The sequence below is a fragment of the Buteo buteo genome, chromosome 1, assembly GCF_964188355.1.
Source record: "Buteo buteo chromosome 1, bButBut1.hap1.1, whole genome shotgun sequence".
Taxonomy (NCBI): domain Eukaryota; kingdom Metazoa; phylum Chordata; class Aves; order Accipitriformes; family Accipitridae; genus Buteo; species Buteo buteo.
In genome coordinates, this window is record NC_134171.1 from 85,476,891 (window position 1) to 85,499,032 (window position 22,142).

The 22,142-nt window shown below is 45.1% G+C and overlaps 1 protein-coding gene across 6 annotated transcripts; it reads right to left on the reverse strand.

The window, feature by feature from the left end:
* Nucleotides 1–1,146: 1,146 nt before the first annotated feature.
* On the reverse strand, nt 1,147–9,003 carry PAQR3 (progestin and adipoQ receptor family member 3). Of its 6 annotated transcripts, none has more exons than XR_012652159.1 (8): nt 8,702–9,003; nt 8,453–8,615; nt 7,100–7,255; nt 6,146–6,343; nt 4,589–4,679; nt 4,119–4,267; nt 3,046–3,646; nt 1,147–2,089 (listed from the first exon to the last, which is right to left on the reverse strand). XR_012652159.1 is itself a non-coding variant. In XM_075039682.1 (7 exons), exons 1-6 carry the CDS (start codon nt 8,884–8,886, stop codon nt 4,125–4,127), a joined length of 873 nt encoding a protein of 290 aa, XP_074895783.1. In that variant the 5' UTR covers nt 8,887–9,003; the 3' UTR covers nt 1,147–3,646; nt 4,119–4,124. The 6 variants fall into 6 exon arrangements, 3 of the variants coding, with proteins under 3 accessions (XP_074895783.1, XP_074895773.1, XP_074895793.1); XR_012652157.1 differs by having other exon boundaries at nt 1,147–2,225; XR_012652158.1 differs by having other exon boundaries at nt 1,147–2,822.
* Between the last annotated feature and the right edge of the window lie 13,139 nt (nt 9,004–22,142).

Genomic DNA, 22,142 nt, shown 5'->3' on the forward strand with positions numbered 1-22,142 from the left:
GAGCGGTTTTTTTGAATGCTGCCGGTACTGATTTTACTCTTAGGTAAGCTGAAGCAAGAATGAAAACAGTCAAAAAAAGATGGAGCGGCAGCAGGACTCAGTTAATAATAGTAGCTTGTGTCCCAGTGGCTGTTGCATCTTTTGCCTATTGCTTGTTTCGGTCTAATTTTGTTAAAAGCAATTCAACAAGGAAATACAGTTTAAGTAGAGGCTTCACCTTAAATGAAAATGAACAACCACAGCTGTTAAATTCTTGCTTTAAAGAGTTAGTTTTTCACGGACAACAAGGTCTCTCAATCTGCATGTTGCCTGTGGTTTAAAGGGTTGGCCGAGTGCAAGCGGAGGAGGAGCTGGGGCAAATCCTGATGGTTACTGGTAATAAGCGTTGTGTGAGTGCTTGCCATGTGCTGGAGAACAGGATGAGAACAGGCGCTTGTAATGGAGGGTGCAAGGTCACCCCTGCTGGCTGGTGCAGCTGCCTGCTCCAGGCTGTATGCATAGGCAGGGTACGCGTATGGGCAAAGCTTTTCTGCCTGTGCCATCCCTGCTAGAGGTTTGGTTTGTTTTCAGCCCCTGCAGTTACAAAAGGAGTTTAAAAAATATTCTGGCTCTGTTTCTTTGTTTTTGCAGCGTAGCTGCTAGCACTTGATTTCTCATCACTGGTTTTTGCATGCCATTGAACTACTGCTGTTAGTGCAAAAGCACATTTACAACATTGAGGTGGGGAAGGGTACTGTTTTTTCAGTTGAGGTAGAGTCAGGATCATCCTTTCCTTCCTTTGTTTAGGCCACAGCAACAGAAATGGCCAGAGCTCTTAAGATATGAATAAGGCCCTGCTTGGAAACTATCTCCATCTAAAGGCAGTCAGTTGCAAAGCTCAGTTCATCAGCAGATGCACCTAGAGATGCTCCTCCAAAAACACCTATAGAGCACGAAGTACTGTTAGTGGAATATACTATATGCAATACTGGAATAGTGTAATTAGAACACCTGCCATGCCTGTCTGTGCTGTGCCTTGATAATTCAAGAGACAGTCTCCCTGTATATGTCAAACCCAGGGGAAGTGACTTAAGTTGTGTGGTTGAGCAATTCGCATCTATCCTTTCACTAGGTGAGACGCAAGAATGATGTTACTCAAAGTAAACATCCAATGAACTGAAATTTATTTACAGGTTAGGTATGTACATAAAAGACCATCATGCAGCTAGATAAATTTTGTCAGGATGATAAAAATGTACAGCTTTACAGTCAGTTGCCTGATCCAGTGGCAACTGCTGTAGTAGTTAAGAGTTTACCTAAAAAAAATACATTAGCAAACTGTAAAGTCAGTATGCTTTCAATACACAAACACACATTCTTCAAATATTACTATTCACATAACACTGGAAACAGGCTTTTATACTTGCAGGTTCCTTGTCAGGCTTCAGTAGTAGTAATTAGTGCACTTGAAACTTACTTGGCTGTCAAGTTTAAAAAATAAAAAATAAAAAAACCCAGTGTTTACACTGAAAGGCTCAAAGGTCTGGGACTTAAATCTTAAATGGTAAGTCAGTTCTTGCCGCTATTTGTTACTGGCATTGGAAAAAAACAACAACACAAAAACAAACAACCCACTGAACTTAACATAGCATTACTCTCCAGCATACCAGTAGAGAAGTTAGTATCCCACCTTTTCCATCCTCAGTGAGTGTTGAAGTGCACGACAGTACGTTTCCATTGATATTCTGCATGTTCTTGGCACACCCCTGATGAGAAAGGCTGATGGAGCTGGGCTTGTTTAGCCTGGGGAGGAGGCAGTTTTGGGGGGGACCTGACACCAGGCTGCCCGCCCTGAGGAGGGTGCTGCGAAAAAGCAGCCTCTCCTCCTCTGAGTAAGCTAGAATCCATGAAGGGAGGACCTTCCCCACGAGGCAAGAGGCAATGGCATCGTAGAATAGCACTGGCAAGGCCGACAGTTCATTGAGGGCTTCTTGTGTTCTTAAGCAGCTTTTAGCATGGTTGCCTGAGGTTTTCCTTCCCACTGCTAGGCTGTGCTCTCACTTCCTTGGCTTCAGGTGTAAGACAACCTGCTTGAAATCTTACAAGGCCCCTGTCAAGAGTGGATTAAGCTGGCTGTTGCCAGATGATCACAAAATACAAGAGAGAAGATGCTGGGACATTGTGGAAGGCCATGCTGCAGGTAACAGGGGGAGTTGTAGCAAGGTCGGCTGGGACAGTTTGCAATCCTAGAACAGAACATTTCTGCCTGTAGTCAAAGCAGAAACAGTCAGGGTATCTCACGCTTTCTAATGCTAGCCCTGCCAATGCAATTGTGTCCTTCAACAGCTCTGCTCCCAAACTTTAATGGCTTCGGATTAAGTTGGGACAGCATCTTGAGGCAATTAGAGAAATCTCCCAATGGCTAATGTTGACCGACACTTGACTGTGTGAAGCAGCAGCATTTGCTACCACTGCTCAGCTGAACTGTAAACACAAGCACAGCTGCTATACAAAAGCCACTTGAAAGTGTTGATTCTAACCCCAAAATCCAAGTAATTCCAATCCTGTTTGAAAAATGGCACCCATTGAGCTTAATCATGGTGAGCTACAGCTATTTACTAACCTGCCAATTCCTCCTCTCCCCAGTGTTGAGTTTCTAAGAAATAGTTTCACAACAAATTCTAAAACCCAAGGCGGCCTTTTCACTGTAGAAAGCTTATGGCGTAAGTCATTTTCAGTAACAAAGTCTGCAAGTACAGTATAATACATCACACCGTAAACGGCCAAAGTCGAGTAATTTTGAATCCCAGCAGGTTCACTACTTGGGGTGTGTTAACTTCATCCTGTTAAACAAATGTAACTTAAAAAAATTCTTAGCAGCTCTGATTGCAAGATAGTAACAAACTTAAACACACAGGCTTAGCGCTACTGCTGAAATATGGATGAATACTAATGACAAATTACTGAACAGATGTAGAGAAATTCTTTGACTAACCCATATTGGGAGAGACAAGTTTCAAGATCTGAAATGAAGACATACCTATTGTGGATGACATGTGATCTTACCTGTCAGAAAAAGGAAGAGAGCTTGTCCAGAACAGTACAAGAGCCCACTGAATTCCGTCTTACACGTTACCATACTGATGCTGAACGCAAGCAAGTCATTCAGACAAAGGTTCTGAAGGATGCGATGCGCCGTGCTGCTGTGATTTAGATCCAAGACAGGGTCCCACAGTTACCATGGTTTTACACGCACACTGTCAGGAGCGGTTTCTTAATTATGCACTTGAACAAAACCTGAAAATCAGGTATATCAGTCTGTCAGCTCAGCAAGGTTAATTTCTTGTGTTTGTTGTTTGCGTTTATCAAGCAAAAACAATACTGCTGTGAGCTGAATGCTGACTGTTACAGCTCAGGTTTCCATTGTCCCACTCCAGGAAGACCAGTTTTGTACTTGATTGCAGAACAGGAAATGTCTGAGAAGGAAATGCATCTCAGATCCCAGGCAAGGCTGTTGGTTTTTTGAAAACTCATAATAATACACTGTCCCAGCAAGCAGGCACCAGTCCAGAAGTCAGAAAATTATCTGCCTCAGTGTTTAACTTCATAGCTCAGCTCATTAGGTAAGGTCCAGACCCTCAAAGTCAGAAATTTCATCGCAGTGTCTCTGAAATACAGTGGGGAAACAAGTTTAGTTGCTTACTAGGCAAACTAAATTAGCAACTCTTACCTGATTTCCAAAAAATCCAGATCAATGCTTATTAAACTGAAAACCTGACAAAAGCCTAAGGAAAAGGCTACTTAAGAACAAATATTAATGGCAGCTTGAGGCTACTTAAATTGGGAAAGAGAGCTGAAAGGGATCTGGCAGACCTCTGTGCAGCCGGTTCTAAAACTCTAGTCAAGGGCATTGCAGCTGCCTGCAGCCTCATGCAACACAGCAGTACAAAGGACCAGAGAGCCTGGCGTCAAGATCACTACTGTTTTTCATTTACGAGCAAGTATTACACCCATCACCTTTTTCTTTGGTTAAGCTAGTGAGGGAGGCTGACTGAAACTTGTGACAAGTTAAAACCAAGATTATTGAACCTTATACTTGTTAGATTATTCTAGTCCCATGAGTATGAGAAGTGCTATACCTTCGCTCACAAGTCTGCACTATACGCAGGGCAGGGCTTGCTGTGTCGATATTGCATGATATACACCGTGGACTGATGCCACCAGTACAGCATCACCACTGCCAGGATATGCCACACTTGGTGACTAGAGCCGAGGTAGTTCAACTGTCCTGTGGGGAAAAAAGAGGGCAAGTGGTTAAGTTGTTAAACTCAGCAATAACTCATGCAATGCGAATAGCAATTGGTCTCCTCCAGAGGTCAACTATACACTCCACTTGCTGGGAGGCAGTGAAAGTTCTTTAACGAACTTTATCAGAACTTGTGTGCTGCCTTTTGCTTCAAATATATGCAATGTTTTACTCTATATGAGAATACTTCATGGGGAACATGGTCAACCTGTTCTCTCACAGTAAGTTCACGATTCAAAGCAAGGACTGTGACGCTGCAGGAAGCTTAACTGCAGAAAAAACACCCGGAAGAGAATTTCCTACCTGGGAAGTATCTTTCTGGAACTTTGGAAATATAGAAGAGAAAAGCTACAGCAGCGATGAAGTACATGACAACTACACGCGGAGCAAACTCCTGCAAAAGAAAAGGAAGCTCTCCTATTCTGTTAGGAGGTAAAAATAGAAAAACAACAACAAAAAAAAGTCCCTACAGATAACAAAGAAAAAGGTATGACAAAACTGAATCTTACTTCACTGCCTATGTTACCTACGGATAAAATCCAACAGGGAAGCAAATGCCAAACTTTGGGAAAATCTGAATGGGAAGAAACTTGTTTTATTGTGACTTCTCTGCTTCAATACACAAGCTACTTAAGTGTTTCTGTGCAGTCTGCAACAGACATGAAATTTGCCAGTAAAAGGACATCTTCCAATACACTGGTCTTATGCAAAATGGCTAGGATAAGCAAGAAGGATGACTTCAGTGCAAAATCTCATTTACCGGTGGGGATTGCAGTCCCTAGAACCCAAGGCCCCAGGAGTACTCCATACTGGATGGTAAATAATCAAGCAACCCATTAGTGAGCTGCTTTTTGTTTTCTTTAACAGAAAGTTTTGTAAACAGAAGCAGAGCATTTTTCTGAAGTAGGGAAACAAAATGCAGGAATAACATTCTGCTGTACCAGGAGAAATGAAATGGGAGAAGATGGGGAGGAACACCTACTGTTAAATCTGATTTTTAGAAGGACAGTGATAAGTGCCCTGTCTAAAGACTACATATATTCACAAATGTCGCTATTCCACATTCAACAGCAGCTCTGGACTGGGCTAAACCATCACCCCTGCTGACAGTCCTCCAGCAGGGCCAGTCTAAGAATGTGCACAGTTACTGCTCACTATGAAAAGGAAACGTTTTCTTCAGCAGTCAGGTCCCTGGGTAATTGCAATGACTTCTGGTGTTTTCATATTGGGGCATACTTAACTGTCCTCAGCTACACTGTGCTGCTTGTTTTTCAGAGCGCAAGTAAAACAAGAACAGGAAAATAGTTCAATAACTTCACAGTGATGTTAAATAAGGGTTGCCTAAGGGACAGGGGGCTGGAGTAGGCAAATACTGGTTTTTGCTGCCAACCCAGGGAAGAGGAAGCAAATAATCGTCTCATCAGTGTCTTCTAGTTCCTCTCTCACCTCTCGAGCTGTGCAGGCGGACAGCCCAGAGTACTGGCACAGCCTGACAAACTGCTTCCCGCTCTGCAGTCGAGTCAGCTCTTTGCTCCTGTTCCTCGCCCTCAGGTGAGCGAGGGTGCCGTCCACCTATTCAGGCTGCCCTGTCCCTCAGGCAGATAGGCTCAGTCACGCTTGTATCCAGTTTTCCTTCTCATGGTGCAGTTGTAAATCAGTAAAGCAGATTTAAGCTACTCCATGCATTTACCACTGCTCAACAAATTTTTAAGTGTTTGCAATTGGATCATCTCGTCTAAAATAATTCTGAGCTTCAAGCAATTTTAATTCCCCTTCATTTCCCAAAGCGTAAAGAAGACCGAAGGAAGATAGCAAGAGAAAAGCAAAAGGGTAGCTTATTTTCTCTTTTTTTTCTTTTACCTGTACAATAGATGCACCAATGCCGCCATTGAGCCAAATCCAGTGGATGGTAGGAATAATTCCATATCCAGACACTGAGCAAAAGATGATGGAGCGCAGTCTGTGCCACTGTTGCGTGAGGTAACTGGGATGAATCTGAGCAAAAAATACTGCCAAGATCATTGCCAGCACAGTGATTAAATATACCTGACGCCAGTACTGAGAAAAAAAACAAACAAAAGCAAGTTTGTGAGCTTTCTCACCACGTGTAAAAATAATTTCTGGGTAGAAAGTTTACAATACTAAATGTAAAGATATATCGAATCCCGTCACTGCCGCAAGCACAAATGATGGGGTTTGAATGAACGGACTTGTATTTATCAACTGACAGCAAGGGGAAGGGACTGTCTTGCTCCAGTACAGCTGGTAGAACATCATTTATTCCAAGCAGTTTCTTCACCAAACCATTTTAAATATATCTCTGCCTCAGCAGACTTGTTCAACTACCTGATTGCTGTACCCACTGTAGGTGTGGATATAATCTAAGCCTTCGAAGGGAACTAATTTTAATTGTTCTCTACTAGAAGAAGAGAAAATAATCTTGTTGCTGCCTCAGGTAAGCTACGTGGTGGGAAATGATGTTTGAATGACTTGTGATGGGGACACATCCCATAATCATACTCATGCATTTGACAAATGTAGGACCTGTAAAGTTTACGCTGCCTTCATATAGACTTAAATATTTTGTGGAGGCTTGCGTGATAGACAGCTTGAAAGGGAAACCTCAATTTGCCCATCACTTCAGCAAGCAGAGTTCTGCTGGTGTCAGAAGGAACTTGTTTCGGTTTCCATCTCTGCCTCCTGACTAACATTCTATTTGAACACCCTGCAGTGAACCCCCTTCCTATGGCATGAAAACTACGATGACGAGACCACAGGAACTAAAGGTTACATGAACAAGTACTTCAAACTTACGTTATTGCAATAAAATGCATAAAACACGCCTGACACGTAGCAGCCCAGGATACCAATGGAAATTCCCGCATAATCTAACGCCATCCATCGTCGGCTCGTCTTCTCTGAGCGGTGACAACAGAAAAGATGGTATCCTACTGAGCAAAGCATACAGACCTATACAAATGTTCAAACAAGGATGCGTTAATTTCTTAAAAATTAACAGGGAGTATACTAAGCCTAAAGTCTGAAACTTAGCACATGCGATTGATCTGTTAAATGTTTTGCAATGCAACTTCGGCGTAGGCAATTGTGAATCCTGCCAGAAAACAACAGAAACTAACATAAGCTTCTCTGGCAGATGGAAGAAGGAACAGAAAACTTTGCAAGACGCGACCACCCCAAGTGGCACAGCTAAGAAACCTGGGCTATTGAGGCCAAGCGAGAAGCCACTACCCAAAAGAGCAGGGCCGTGTGTGTATCAGTACAGTGGGACGATGAATTCTGCTTGGCCAAACGTCCACAACCAGAAATCAAAGCCCAAATCTGCCCTGACTGCCTGGTACCCAAGTTACTTTACTGAGGGAATACAAAAGAAATTTAACATCTCCATACAGGCCCCTTCGAGGCTGGCATCAGATTTTTTCCCTGAGAAATGTCTGTGTTTCGCTGCAACCCTCAACAGGAGTAGTGAGGAGCACAACAGCAGTGCTCTCCAAGCCAGCAAGGGAGTTTTCCCTGCTTCAAGCTATGCAAAGGCATCCTGTACTCTTCAGCGAACATGAACAGCACTCTTGAGCTCTTCACGCTTCTTTAGGAACAGTGTACTATACAGGAGCTTCAGTGCTCAAATGATGACACAGTTGAAGTCTGCTGCTGAGAACAGATTTCATCTGCCGCACGAGCTCTTGCTTAGAAAAGGAAAAAAGTTAGCATATGAGCCCTACTGCCATTCCAGACCAGCATCAGGCTCTGGCTGATTTTCGTGTTCTGGCGGGTGACCCTTTCCAGCAGCAAGTGGTGCTGTCTGGGACCCCGACGCCCAGCTGAAGCCGTGAGATACGGCCGTGGACCATTTCGTTGTTTTTCACGGAGTCTTTCCTAAGGCAGCTCTGTTCAGTCCTCCCTGGTTTATTGCATATATCGAATGGGTCAAAATCAGCTCGAGCACCGAGCTCGACAGTTACCTTTACAAGTGACACGACACACCCTTTCCCAGGCCTGACCTTAGTCCGTCTTCCTCTGCGGACCCGCTCGCGCAACACGTCCGTGGGCTGGAACGCTCTTCCTCCTCAAAGGCGACGGCTCCCCTGAGGAAGCTGCCGGCCCGCGCTCGGGCGCCGGTACCTCGGCGGGCACCCAGCCAGCCCCTACCTGGAAGCAGAAGAGGCAGACGGAGCAGATGACGAAATCCTCCCGGGAAGCGCCGGCGGCCGGCAGGATGGCCGTCAGGTCGTAGATGCCCAGCGTGAAGAAGAGGAGGAATCCGAGCAGGTGGCTCCAGATGTTGACGGTCTCGTTGGAGAGGATGAAGAGGCTGCGAGGAGACAAGGACGGGGTGAGGCGGAGGGGGGGGCGGGGAGTGGGGGTGAGCGGGGGCCGGTGTGCGGGGGTTGCCCTCACCTCTTGAGGCAGAGCCGGGAGGGCAGGTAGGCCCGGTAGCCGTCGGTGATGTAGGGGTTGTCCTTGAGGAAGACGGGGATCTGCTCGTAGGTGTAGAGGCGGATGCCGCGGGGCACCAGCACCGGCCAGTACTGGTAGCTCCCCAGCTCGATGTAGTGAGCGCTCCGCAGCAGCTTCTGGTGCATCCTGCCCGCCCCGACGCCGCATCGGATCGCACCGGGACCGGGACCGGCCGCCCCCCGCCCGCGGGGATCGCCCGCCGCCGCCGGCCCTTCCCGCCGCGGCGCCGGCCGTGAGGGCGCTGGGCGCGGCGGCGGCGCCGGGCGATGGCGTCACGCTCCTCCCGCCGCGCATGCGCCCTGCCGCCGGCAGCGGAGGCGGGGGCGGGGGGGGGGGAATGGCGGCCGTGAGGCGTCGGGCCCGGCCTCGGCCCGGCCGGGTGGGTGTCCCGGGGAGGGGGTGGGAGGGCAGCGGAACGCAGCCCTGCCCGGGCGATCGTGCGCTCGGCTGGTTGCGGAGGGAGAGGGGTGAGGAGCGAGGGGTTCTCTGAGGGGAGAGGGCGCGCTTCTCTGAGGGACGTGTGGAGAAAGGCGGTTTTGGGGGGCAGAGCCCGCCTTTTTCCAGCGGGTGGACGTGAGAGGGGCAAACCGTGCTGAAATGGGGGGGCGGGCGGAGACGGGCGACGGGGAAGAGTGGTCGTGGGAATGGTGCTTGCGCCCTGTGAGAGCAGCCGCTGGTTAACGGGGTAAGGATTGTCGGCGGGTTTTTTTGTGTGCTCTGCAAAGTACCAAAATAACCCCAGCTAATCCTAGTAGCTATAAGACTCTTCCAAACGAGTTGCTTAGCCTAAATAAGAAAAGCCGTGGGTCGTTTGCCACTTGCTTTTAATTCCACGCAGCCCTTCTCCAATTTAAATTAAAGGGGGGAGAAAAAAGTAATTCCGTAGGTATCATCAGGCTCTTGTTCTCAAAGTCGAAAACCAGAGTGCTGAACGATAATCCTCTTCCACCTGCCCCTCCCCGCCAGTAATGTGCCGCACGGAATGCTTCAGAGGTCTTTTGTCTCGCTGAACAAGATGTGGGAGCTCGTATCTAAGATGGTGTGACAAATATGAAAAGACTTTGCCAGGACAGAGGGACTTGTATTGTGAAGTAAAAGATTCAGGGTGATGGGCATTTAAAATCAAGAATGACAGTAAAGACCAGGTGTTTGGTACCATCAGTTGTGCCACATCACCCCCAAATCACTGCATTACACCGCTTGGTTACCCAAATTAAGTTGGTTTTGGTCAACAGCAGCTCTCTAATGTTTCTAGTAATCCATTGATCACTGAGATTTCTTAATGTCAGTGCTCTGAAAAGTGCATTCTTTCTGCCTCTGCAGACCTGCTGACGGTTCCTGATGCCTTCTTCCTCCTCCTCAGCTCTTTGGCGGGCTTGGTACGTTCTTCTCCTTCATGTACCACAGGGCTTTGGAGAGCTACCCAGAGTAATCGTGTTCGTAGTAAGAACTCAGCAGGCTTAGCTTTAAGAAACTTTCTCATGTTCTTGCCTTTCCAGGGGGTATCTGAAACATGTCCCTGAATGGTTCGTTCCTGTTTTATTTAGTTTCTGTCTTCCTTTCCATATGGCTTTTCTGCTTCCTTTTTTCCTCTTTATCCAAGTGTGCTATTAACAAAATTAATAATTTAGGAAAGATGTGCAGAGAAAACGTATTCCAAAAAAAGATCCTTAGACATAGTTCTTTTAACAGCAGGGGCGAGACCCAGATTGTACTGCGGGCTATATTGAGGATGCAGCAGAGGATACCCCTTCAGCAGACAGCAGGGTCACATTAGGTACGCAGGGAAACACGGCGTAATAAAACACCTTGTGGAGCGGTGCTGTGCTGAGAAGAGCTCGGCTGGCCGATACTCGGGAGATGGCTCGGTGAGTCTCACATGTAACAGGGTCACAGGGGGACCGAGAATTCAGATAGTAAAGTTTCCGAAAAACAAAATCTTAAAGAGACCACAAAGGTGATATGTGGTGGTTTGCTCGAAAGGGAAATAATTTATAGGCTGTCGATGTTTCTGTTCTGTGGTGGAAGATCAGTTCAATTTGCAGCTGATCTGTCTCAGCTGTGCTAAAAATAGGTAAGTGTCCTGTTTTGGTCAACCTAGTATACTTGGAAGATAAAATCTCTGAACCAGACTAGTGGGACTAAGCCAAGAAGAATGAAATCTACATGGTGGTAATCTTTTTTCCTTACAAGTGTCCCACTGGCTTTCCTCTTTGCAACGTTCACTTTGAGAATGAGGGAGAGAATATATTTTTATGCAGACACATACATTTAAAGGAGTAAGAATATAGCTGCCTTGTTGATTCATTCAGGTGAGCAAACTCTGAACGTTGTGAGGAGCCTCTCGCTGCCACGGTGAAACTGCGCTGGGGAAATCATGTTCCTGCCAGCTCCCGCTGAGAAATGAAGAAACTCATTGTTCGCTGGAGTGGGGGCTCACTTCCGCCAGGCCGAATACTGCTTAGAAAGTTGCTATCAAGTTAAAACCTTGATTAGTCTTAACTGTCCATCGAATTATTAGCTCACTGAGAACGTTACACCTGTAAAAAACACTTTGTTCACATTGTTTCTAAAGCCTCTACAATTTAAATGTAATCCTAAGTGCTTCAAGGAGTTCAGTCAGAAGGAATGGGAGCTGACAGAGCTTTTTTTTTTTTTTTTAAAAGAAGCTTTAATTGGTTGTTAAGTTGAAGCTTTGATAGGAGAAATGTTATAGGTTAAATTAACAGGGAAAATTGAGAAACAATTAGGGCAGCTTTAAATTAATTACTTACACTATTTATTTTGAGCCTATTGAACAATTGTGTTGTATGCATAAGGGATTGAAATTAGCCATCTGTGCAAGATAGATTTGACCTAAATTGACCTTCTTGGGTAAGAAAGTAGCTTGCCCTAATTCCTATACTGTATGCGTAATTCTACTGGTAGATAAGCGTAATTAGAAGCAAAGATGAACCTGCCTGAGAGGTTCCGTACTTTCCTGTTGAAACTAAAATCACCTGTGCACGCAAAGGTAGGGAAGGCTTTCCAAGAGATGGCTGAGGAGATCACAAATGAGCTAAACAGTTTCTTGTTAACCCTAACTGTGCCCTGCTGAGTTCCATTCTCCTATTGTCAGCAGTGTACCTGTACAATGCCCTATTTGGGGGCATGACGTATCACCCCGTAACTACTGTTTAGCTTCTGCTGTTTGAGGAAAACCTAGGAAAGGACAGCAAGTTTATCTGAACTGAGTGGTATGGGCTCTCTAATACAGATAGGGTCTTTTTACGCCCTGCTCCGTTCTGCTGTGTTTTTTTTCAGGGAGCAACAGGGGGTCAAATCCCTTGGAAGAAGAATTATGCAAACAAAATATCTCAAATGCTCGTGACAAAATGGGAGCAAAAAAAAAGTTATTCAATTTTGAAACCGAAAGGGTGAAAATATTGGTGCTGATTTTTCAGGCACGGAAACATTCCCCCCCACCTTTTGCTGTTTGTAGGAGGCCTATCCCAGAAGTGCTCCGGCTGGCCAAGAGGAGTCTCCTCACAGCAGGTGGGTGGTAAGAGGACCCGAAGACTTCCCCAAAGGCAGGGCATCCCTCTCCCGTGCGAGCTTCCTTTCCCCGAGCTCATGCTTGGCTCTCCCTCCAGGTGTCAGTCTGGCACTGTGCTATCCGCCCAGCCAGTCGGGTGTCCTCACCAGCCCCGGGAGCTGCCTCTTCGTCGGCTTCCTAATTAACAAAGAACCCATACCGGTGCTGGGGATCTCATCCCGGCAGTGCCGTCCCTTGCAGACCTGTAGCAGTGCCTGTCAGGTCAGTGCTGGCATTCCTGAAGTAGCTGTGGTGCAGTGTTTGGTCCCCTTCTTCTGAAGTGCCTGGTGAAACACCTCCGCCTGACAGTTTTTGTTCGTGGGGAACTGGCTTTTCACATGTTTGTTGCAAGCAAAGACATGGGAGGTGCCCTGGGACTCCTTTTCCCACTGTTGGAATTTGCTGCCGTGGGAGAATCGGGCTTGCTCCGAGTCTTCCAGAAAAGGCAGTTTAGTGCCCAGGAATGAAATCTGCTACCAGTCTGACCTTAATTGAGAACGTACATTTAGGAATGTTGGTTGAAGGCATTGCGTGTCGTCCTCTGCGTGGTGCTTACAGCTGTGTAGGTGTACAGCTCACTTTTTCTTTGCCTGTGAATAAAAACAATTGTGTTTTCCCAGGGGACGGGAAGAAGGAGGTCTATTTCAGAATGCTGTGTTCAGGAGTGTGTTTCAATGCAAAGCATGTGAATAACATACAGGCACTGGTTTATGACCGTAGAGACCATGTATTCATTTATGTGCATAAAGCACTTTTGGTTCTGTATCAATGCGCAAAAAAAGCTTGCAAAGTGTCATGTACAGAATACCTGTTTACTGACAGTTACGTCAGGAGATATAGATATTTAAAGCCCCCTGTCATGTAAAACAGAGAGACCCTGTCTCATCCTTTCTTGGAAGTAGCCAAAGCATCTGTGAGATTAACTACTCTATGTTTATATGCAGTGGAGTTACGCGTAAGAAAGTAAGGTTCATAGCTTTGTGGAAGTCAAAGAGTCTTTGAAACAGGGGGTGCGTGTGTAAGAATAAAAATCCCAGGACACCCCCGATCCACAGACTCCATTCGTGAGAGAGCGTAAGGAACGCCAGTACCTTGTGTTTGATAATTAGAGTGACCTTAATACTAAGAAAGCTTGATTTCAAGGCCCTCTTCTCTGAAGATACATCTTTCTTACTCGCACTGTCCCCACTAGGATTTTTGTGGTGAAGTTCTTCGTGGTTTCCCGTAGCACACTCCTCAGCGTAGGGCCTGAGCGGCTTCCAGGAGCACCCGAAACAGAACGCCTGACATCTGCCGTGGGGGGTTCAGGCTCTCTTTCCTCTCCCTGTGGAGAGGTGCATGTGCGATGTGTGCACTGAAGTGACTTGGTTTGGTAGGGCTCTTCATCCCTTTTTTTTTTTTTTTTTTTTTGGCGGTTTTGTGTTCTGATTCAATCCCTTTGGCTTTCAGCTCCGACTTCTGAATCTCAGCATCTGTCGGTGGTGCGATAAATTCTCTTTGGTGATAAGAGAACAGCTGCCAATAGCAAGAGCAAGGATGGCATTTGGGCTTTTTCCTGCCATGAGAGAGCTTACAGTCAGCAAAAATGCACTGTGCGCACAATGGAAGAAGGCACCTCTTCTGCCCAGCCTACTATTTTTTTTTCCAATTTAGCAGCATCTTTTTCCTTCCATATTAAGCAGATGCACATGAACAATTGTGCAGCATAATAGAGTCCTGAACCTAAAGAACTGGAATTAATTGGCAAATGGCTTTTTTCTGGATAGCTTCTGAAGGTGAAAGTGGAGAGGGGACAAAAAAGCCATTTTTTTGAGAAACTAGGGGATCTTCAGGAAAAGAAAGAAGGGTCTGGAAAGCTGTTTAATCATGTGGGATGGTGTTTCCTAGCACAACAGCCTGCTCCCGGTGGAATTGGTAGGGAAAAAAATGAACTCCTTTCTGTGGATTCTTGAGTTTTATGAGCATAGGGTTTAGGTTTGTTGGGTTTTTTTCATATTTGAAGGTCTCTCTAACTCCAGCTTGCCTATAAAATTTTATCACAGCTGGAATTCATGCCATGACAGAAGGCATTTCAAGACACACTATTTTGACCACAGAGGTTTTGTTTCTCTAGTTGTGGTGAGTTTAGTTGATTTATTTGTAATGAGGGTGGAACTCCAGGAATTGTGGACAGCTTTGGTCGATACGGTAATTTCACTCTTGGACAACTGTGTGCGTTTCTGACTTTGCTGAAGAAAGGACCAGACCATGCCTGTGCAAGTCTGAGTCTCCCCTTGCCTGGTCGAAGTCTGACAGCCAATTTCCCAAAAGGGGGATCATGTTTCTAAGACACTGTTAAATGTCAAAATAGCCTTTCTGTAAAGTAGTTCTCCAGCTGTAGTTTACACGACGGTAATTTCTTGAGTGGTTTCTCAATAGAGCATGAGAGAGAAGAGAGGCTGGACTTTCAGTTATGTTTAAGCATGTTTTGAGCTGTGCTGACACTCAGAATGATTTCTCGGTGGCAGGGGGATTAGGTGCCCTTTCCTACACTTTTGTTGTAAATCCATACTGTTGCTGACTGACCTCAGTAGGTATTTGAATGTCATTGTAAATGTGACAAGAGACACATGTTCTCATTTGGTTCTGATGAGGATTTGTGCGCCTCAATCAATTTGACCTTTTTCAAAATCCTTTCCAAACTTTTAATGTGTTCTTAAATTTGATCTGTGAAGTGCTGCTTTCATCCCAAACAAGGCCTGGGTCGTCGGCCTTTGGGATCATCTTCCCGTACTTACTTTTGTCTTGTCTTTTCTTCATCTGCCAAGGTGAGCGTGTGTAAATCGTGTTTTTTTTCCTGACACTGTTGTTAAATGCCAAAATCTCTGCTAACTAGCAATGGTATAGTTTGAGAATTGGCGGTGTGAAAATAAAGGCTAGCCTTGCCTCCAAAAATGCTTTGGGACAGAAAGATCTGGGAAACAGGGAGGAAACAATTGTCTCGTTTCTCTGACTGCACTGTGGGTATTGTTGCCTATATGCCAGGACTGGGGTTTTCCCCTTGCTAGTTAGTTTGTCTTAGGGGATTTTAGGTTTTCCTCAGTTAACTTGATTACTAAAATTGGAATCCCGTGATCTTCCAAAGGTACACAGTTCTTCCCTCCCTCGTCCTCGTTGTCTGTCTAGGTTCTTTAAGTCATCGAGACTTTGAAGTGCAAAGATGTATGGCGAAGACAATGTATTAGGAAGCGCTGGGAAGTCAGTGAAGAATGAAGTACAGTATAACTAGCAAAGTGCTGCCATTGTTTTTCATGTATTATTTTGTAATGTCTTTTGTTTGTCTACTTTTTATGCTAGTAGATGCCCCAGTCCCATCTTGATATGAGCTTGGGAGCCATAGAATGCTTCTTTTCAGCAATTATTTGGGCTAAAAACTCTCTGTGGAGGCTGGTAGCCTGCTTTCCTGCCTAATTTTCCCCTTTTTTTTAGTCAAATTATTTACCCGTTTCATCAGTTAATTCTACATATTTAAGCTACTGTGTTAATATTTTATTTTTTTTTAAGTTATCAAGCATTAAGCAAGATCCATACAAGATTGTTTCGCAATCTTAGAAGCATTGGTTAGAGTTTTTCTCTGTTCTCCAGTTGCATCTTCCCTGCCATTTCCTTTAGTTCACAAAGCATGCTTCGTACTGTATCTTGTTGGTCATACGAGAGTCGTCAGCATATCCCAAAAGCGGCTGCAGAGCACTTGAATTTGACCAACCTTGAGAATTCTGTTTTGCTTCTGCCCCTTTTTCTGTAACCTTGGAATAAAGATAATACAGTTTCTTCTTGTGATGCCATACGACGGTAAAATGAGGCAGTGATTGGGCTCCCTATTTGTGCTGTACACATTAAGCCATAAGGAGTTAGAGTTCTGTTACTCTTGCCCAAAGCCCATCTTTATTCTTCTTCATGTTTTCCTACAGCCTGCAAAACTGATGGATGCCTTCTGACGGTATTCCTGCCTTCGGAGTGACTGGTGGATTGAAAGCTTTTTGCTCCGCTACAGACGTATCGCTATTTTGCTACTATTTTGTCAGCTTCTGCTGTGTCACTAGGAAGTGATCATAGAAACATTTGAAGTGTGCCTCTTCCTCTTCTAACATCTTTTGATTGTCGTAGACGTGCTGAATGATATGAGTTATGAAAGCTTACAGCTAACCAGCTGATCTGTGCTGCCGGGGAGGGATTTTGAGTGGTAATTGGAGTGCAGCACGGATGGATAGTGCGGAGCGATAGGAAGTGAGCAGAGCTCAACAGCTCTCTTGCTTGTCCTACGGCCATGTGTCATGGAGAACAGTCAGGCTTGGCTATTATGGGTGTTTCTGGCAAGCTAGGATTTTTTCCGGCAGCCTTGCAAGGAGTTGAACAGGCACAGATGCTTTCTCCTGACTAGAGCTGGAAGTTTGAAGGGCAGCTGAATTTGCTAATGTTCGTGCTTTGATACAGAGTGTGGGAAATGTTCATGAGGCATGAGGCAGAACAGCTTGCTCTATTGCTGCTGTATTGACTCTGCAGTGCTGACAGTAGTTAAAAAAATGGCTTTTGTACATAAGCTTAGTTAATATATAGAACTTGGAAGACAGCTAGGAACAGCTATGGGCAATGGCCACGGTCTCTCTCTGTCTCTCTCTTTTTAATAGAGTCGCTTCCCTGCCCAGAAATGCACTTTAATTTTCAATCACTTTAGTATCGTTAGGAAAGGCTGACATTTTGGGAACATTTGTACAGTGTAAGTATGAATAACAGTATCCATGCTTTGTCATACAAGGGGACGCGCAATTAGGTCAGGGTTATTTTCCTGATTGTTAGCAATGGTGACATTTTTGTTTCAAGTATAAAACATGGTGTCCTTTTTGCTAAAGAGTTAGTCCAAAGCAAAGGCTCAGCTGGGGTCTTTTAAAACCAAGACCTGCTGGATGGGCTGTGCTTTCTTGGGTCCCCAGGACACATTTGCGTTGAACTTCCCAGAGGAATCCTCTGCTGCGGTAGGAGAGCCATTGTAACAGCTGTTGAGTGAGTTCTGTCTGTTGTCTGCTTGGAAGAACAGGTAACTCTACCAACCATGAGAAGACTGGCTTGGCATTACAGGGCAAAAATCAAACAGAAAACGGTTGCCACCTCTGGTCTGGGGACCCGCCAGGCTGCTTGTATTCAGGTAGTCCAGTCTGCGCTCGTTCTCACACCCCCGAGCTGCCTTTTGGTACCCAGAAGCCATGTCAGCAGTTCAGGGAGCGAGACCTCTTAGCTCCTGCCTGGCCTTGTTGGCTGTGCTGCTGCAGAAGGGAAAAGCTCATGAAAACTGGGATCCTTCCTGTGGAGTACCAAAGGTTGTCCTTACACAGTGCAGATGGGTGAATGGGTGAAGAGACAGCGATTTTGATTTTTTTTGTGTAGCCTCAGAGTGTTCATCTTTGTGTCCTCCAAGTGAAGACATGCACCAGCTCGTGGAAGTGGACGCCAAATACCTGTGGAATTGCTGAAGGAATATTTTTCGGCGTTTCTCTCCACACTGTCTTTCCAAAAAAAAACCACAAAAAACAAACGACCTGCAGCCTCATTATTATTTCAGTGTAACTTCTGACATGAGGAGATCAAGCAATTACCTCCTTTTTGAATGTCAATCTCTGACTGTCAGCGTGAAGAGACCAACTGGGGCTGTATGTAAGAGCAAGTTTCTGGGCACGCTATGTGAGGGGCACTGGTGAGTTTCTTTCAGGCTGCTGAAATTTTTTTTTTCTTTTTTCTTTTTTTTTTTTTTTTGTCCTGACTGACTAGTAAATTATTACGATGTGGACTTGTCAAACAGGCTTGCCAGGTTTTCAGCAGTCATCCCAAGTGGACTGCCTAAAAAAGGGCTGGCACTGCATCACATGGAATGACCAATGATATGTCATATATTTTTAATGGGCAAAATGTTTTAATAAACATTCTCCTTCCTAAAACAGTGGATTTTAAAATAGGTTTTAGCCTTGAGCCATGTAGCTACCCAGCTGTGAATTTTATAAGGCAACAATCTCCACATCATTAGATGTTATGACTGATACACCAGCAATTGCAATAGTAAGTATTTCCACACATGAAAAAAGTTTCCGATAACAGTTAAAGGAAGTATGGCTCTACTTTGAAGATTTTCTCAGCTCAGAATTAAAGCCATTTTCTAAAATTATGGAGACAGGCACGAATTGTCTTTTAGTGAACTGCAAGTATCTGTTTATTCAAGCCATGCAGATTTTTGCACCTGACAGCTTTAATCACATTGCCTGGTACTTTTGAAAATCAAAATTATTTTTCTTTTTGTGCGATATCTGCATGTTCGGCCACTCGAAATTCAGCTGAAATGTTGCACAAAGAGGCTGATTAGACCCTAGCTTTATCTACCACACTTGTACTGGTTCATTGGAAAAGCCTGCTTGGTCTTGTGTTTCTGGGTTACAGCAGTTATCTTGTTTTATTTAGAAGCATGTGGGACCAAATATCGAGTTGAAAGATGATCCCGAGACCCCACTTTGGGCAACCCAAGTCCCTTCTCTGAAATGACTGCTGTGCAGTGGTCAGTAAATCATGTAGCCGTTTTGAGACCTGTTCTCCTCAGCCTAAACCTGCTACCTAGTTGAACACTGTTCCTCTCAAAAACGGCTTACCTCTTACTATGTCTTACACGTCGCTGAACCGCAGAGAGTGAAATCGCTGTGTCTTCGTGTCTGAAAGACAGAGTTGGTAGAGATGAGGTTCTGCTTTATCTTGTACTTTCTTGCATCCTCTGTGAACTGTAATGATCCTTTACACATGGGCTAAGACTTAAAAAACCTGAAGTGGTGTTGTTTCTTAGCTTTTTGCTCTTTGTAGTGCGATGGAACAGATGTATTTTCTGCGATTGTTTTTAATTATTTAAGTTCACTGCTGGGGCATTTGTTTACTTCACAGAAGATCACCTTTTTTTCAAACAGAAGGCATTCTGTTACAATTCCAATAGTCATTCAGAAATTCTCCCCAAAGTGATTCTTTCAGTATTTTACAATTATTCTCAAGTTGCAGAAGGCGACAACAGGCTTTCCATCCTGTTTCTATAGGACAGAAAGAGAAGCACAAACGTTGCTTGAAAAATCTGTCCAGAATTGATTTCAGAGCAGTGTTCATCTTTTACAGAGTGCATAGTTTCATTCAGCATCAGCACTGCCAGCTAACTAATGAAGTGGATATATAGGTATATTGAACAGTATAATTGTTTAGTTGCATAATGTCAGGTTTTTCTTCTGGTGTCAGTAAAAGGTACTTGCATTTCTAGCTATGCAGGAAGAAACTTTTCATTACTGGTCACGTGGTGGATTTGTTTTACCGGCAATTAGATATTCCAGATAGTTAGATTTTTCTTTTCAGGTTTGTTTTGTCTCTATTTTTGGTGGCTAGACTGAATAAAGAGATCTTACTTTCACAAGTAGGAATGTTTGCTCTGTGAGTATCAGTTCTTACAGAACAAGTTAGCTGTCTTGAAGACTCACACTGCTGCATCTTTGCCCCTATGAATGGGGCAACGCTGACGACACATCGCTTTCTATCTGAGGGGTTCTAATATACAAGCACTGAATAACAGCTTTGGGGAATGGGCTCCTAGAGGGAACACTGTGACCAGTCTCTGTTACAGCAGTTGCTTGATACTGTCATGCTCACGTGAAGAAATGTACCTTTAGCTCAGTGTCTCAAAACAATTCTGGAAGAAGCTAAACCAGAAGAGCCTGGAAGAGAAGTTTGAAAATGTATCGTGCAGATTCACTTCTTTATTGCATTCAGACGGATGGTGGCCTCCCTTCCAGAGGTGAATGAGTTGCTGTGAATCCACAGTTTTGGCGTTTTCTGTTGTACTAATGACCAGACAGAAAAGAGACCAGGGATCTTGAGTGCTAGCTTCTGTAAGGCCAACTAGCCAACAGCAGCCTTTGTTCCACTGGGCTTTGAGTCCAAAAGACGAACCACAACAAGAGCATTCGAAGAGCCCCATTAAAAGAGGTGAGAGACAAAGTCAGTGAATTGGGTCCCCGCCCAGGAGAAGACGGTTCATTTCAGCCCGTGGTCTCGTGCTGCCCTTAACAAAGGTGTGAAAATAACTTCACCTTATGCTGTGGTACAGGGGAAGACTTTGGAAAAGCATGTCAGCATGTGCCTGTTGGTTTCAGTTCCTTTTTCAGGTAATTATTGTTTCTCGTGTTTCAGAGGTAGTGCCAGCACCTCCACAGACCTCAAGCAGTGTGGTCTCTAAAGCTCTCCCGGGGATTCATGCGGCCTTATCACCTGAAATCATGAGACAGCTTAGGGCTTTATAGGACTGGATTTGGTTTTATAGGACTGGATTTGGTACTGACCAGCCTAAAACCTTCCTGCAGGTTCTCTCTTAAGATGGGATCTTGTTTCTTGCCACTTGCCAGGTTTCACTCAGTCCCATACCGCTCCTCTCCCTGTTTCTCGTGTGATGTCTGTAAGGAATAGTTAGTTAAATGGCAAATAAATCTGATTCCTTCTAGATGAAAAAAAGAGTCCGGTTAAGTTGCCACCTCTTTTTGCTTTGATGGCTGTGTCTGTTAGGCAGTGGTTTCTAGCACTTTCTTCTTGCTGCTGTCACCCCTCATAAACTCTATTCCCAGGGGCCTGACAAACTTGCACGGCACTCGAGAGCAGCGTGGCCTCTCTGCCGCAGGAGGGTATTCCTGCCCCGGCCGCCTGGCCTCACTGTGTTCCCCCTTTGGAGCTTTGGGCCCAGGGAAGAGCTGAGGAGCTGGCTGCTCTGCCCTGGCATTGCATGGAGGGCTCCGGCACGGCATCCCAGCAGTGGGGAGCGGGCGGGCAGCGGTGGGGAGGAGAGGCTGTGCTTTTCCTTCTGCCGCGTTAATGCCGAAACCAGCTTGGGGGTGGAGGCGGAGAGGGAAGGGGCAACGTGGCGGGCGAGATGGAGGGTGACGTCCCCACGTGTTTCGTTGTGCGGTCAAACATCCCTGTGGGTTGAGGAGAGCCGTTTGGTCTTGAAGACAAGGGCAGAGGGACCCCGTGGTTTGGTAAGTGTTTGTCTCTTCCTCCCTAGCGCATAAAGTGCACGTAAAGTAGGGATGGCTGAATTCACTTACTCCCCAGAGGAAGAAGGGCTGTGCAAGCGCCTCTTCTACCTTCCGTTTTACGGCGTGTGAATACCCGAGTTCCAGGGTGAAAGCGGGGTGGCATATGCTTCCTAGTGCAGTGTTTTGATACCAGGAGGGGAGCGCTGCAAACCGTAGCACAATATTTGCACAGCCTGCGCATGGATTCAGTTAAGTCTTGAAAGACTTTGTGGGTTATGACATTCCCCTAAATGTGCTGAGCTTTCTTTAACCTTTCATAAAACATTGTGATCTTTATGGACTGTATCATATTGTGCAGTAATGTGCTTTATTGTCCACAGAATAAGCTTTTCTTAAAGATAATTGGAAAGCTGGAAATGGCTGCTATCGGCTGATTTTTTTTTTTAATACATTATTTCTGAAATGGGCCTGGTGTAATAATGACCCTATCTGTTCAAGATTTAAGATTTGTCTTGGCAGAGAAAATTGATCCATTTCACCTTTGTCTAATGGAAAATTTTATCTGGGATTATCTGTTTATGTAAATGAATGTTCCTCTGAAAAGAGAACTTGAGGGGGCTGTAAATCTCAGTGACACTTTAGTTTCATGGGGGGAAAATTGGAAAGGATTCTAGTATTTATCTGACTGAAATTGGTTATAAAAACAAAATTATCTTCATGTACCTGCTGCATCTGA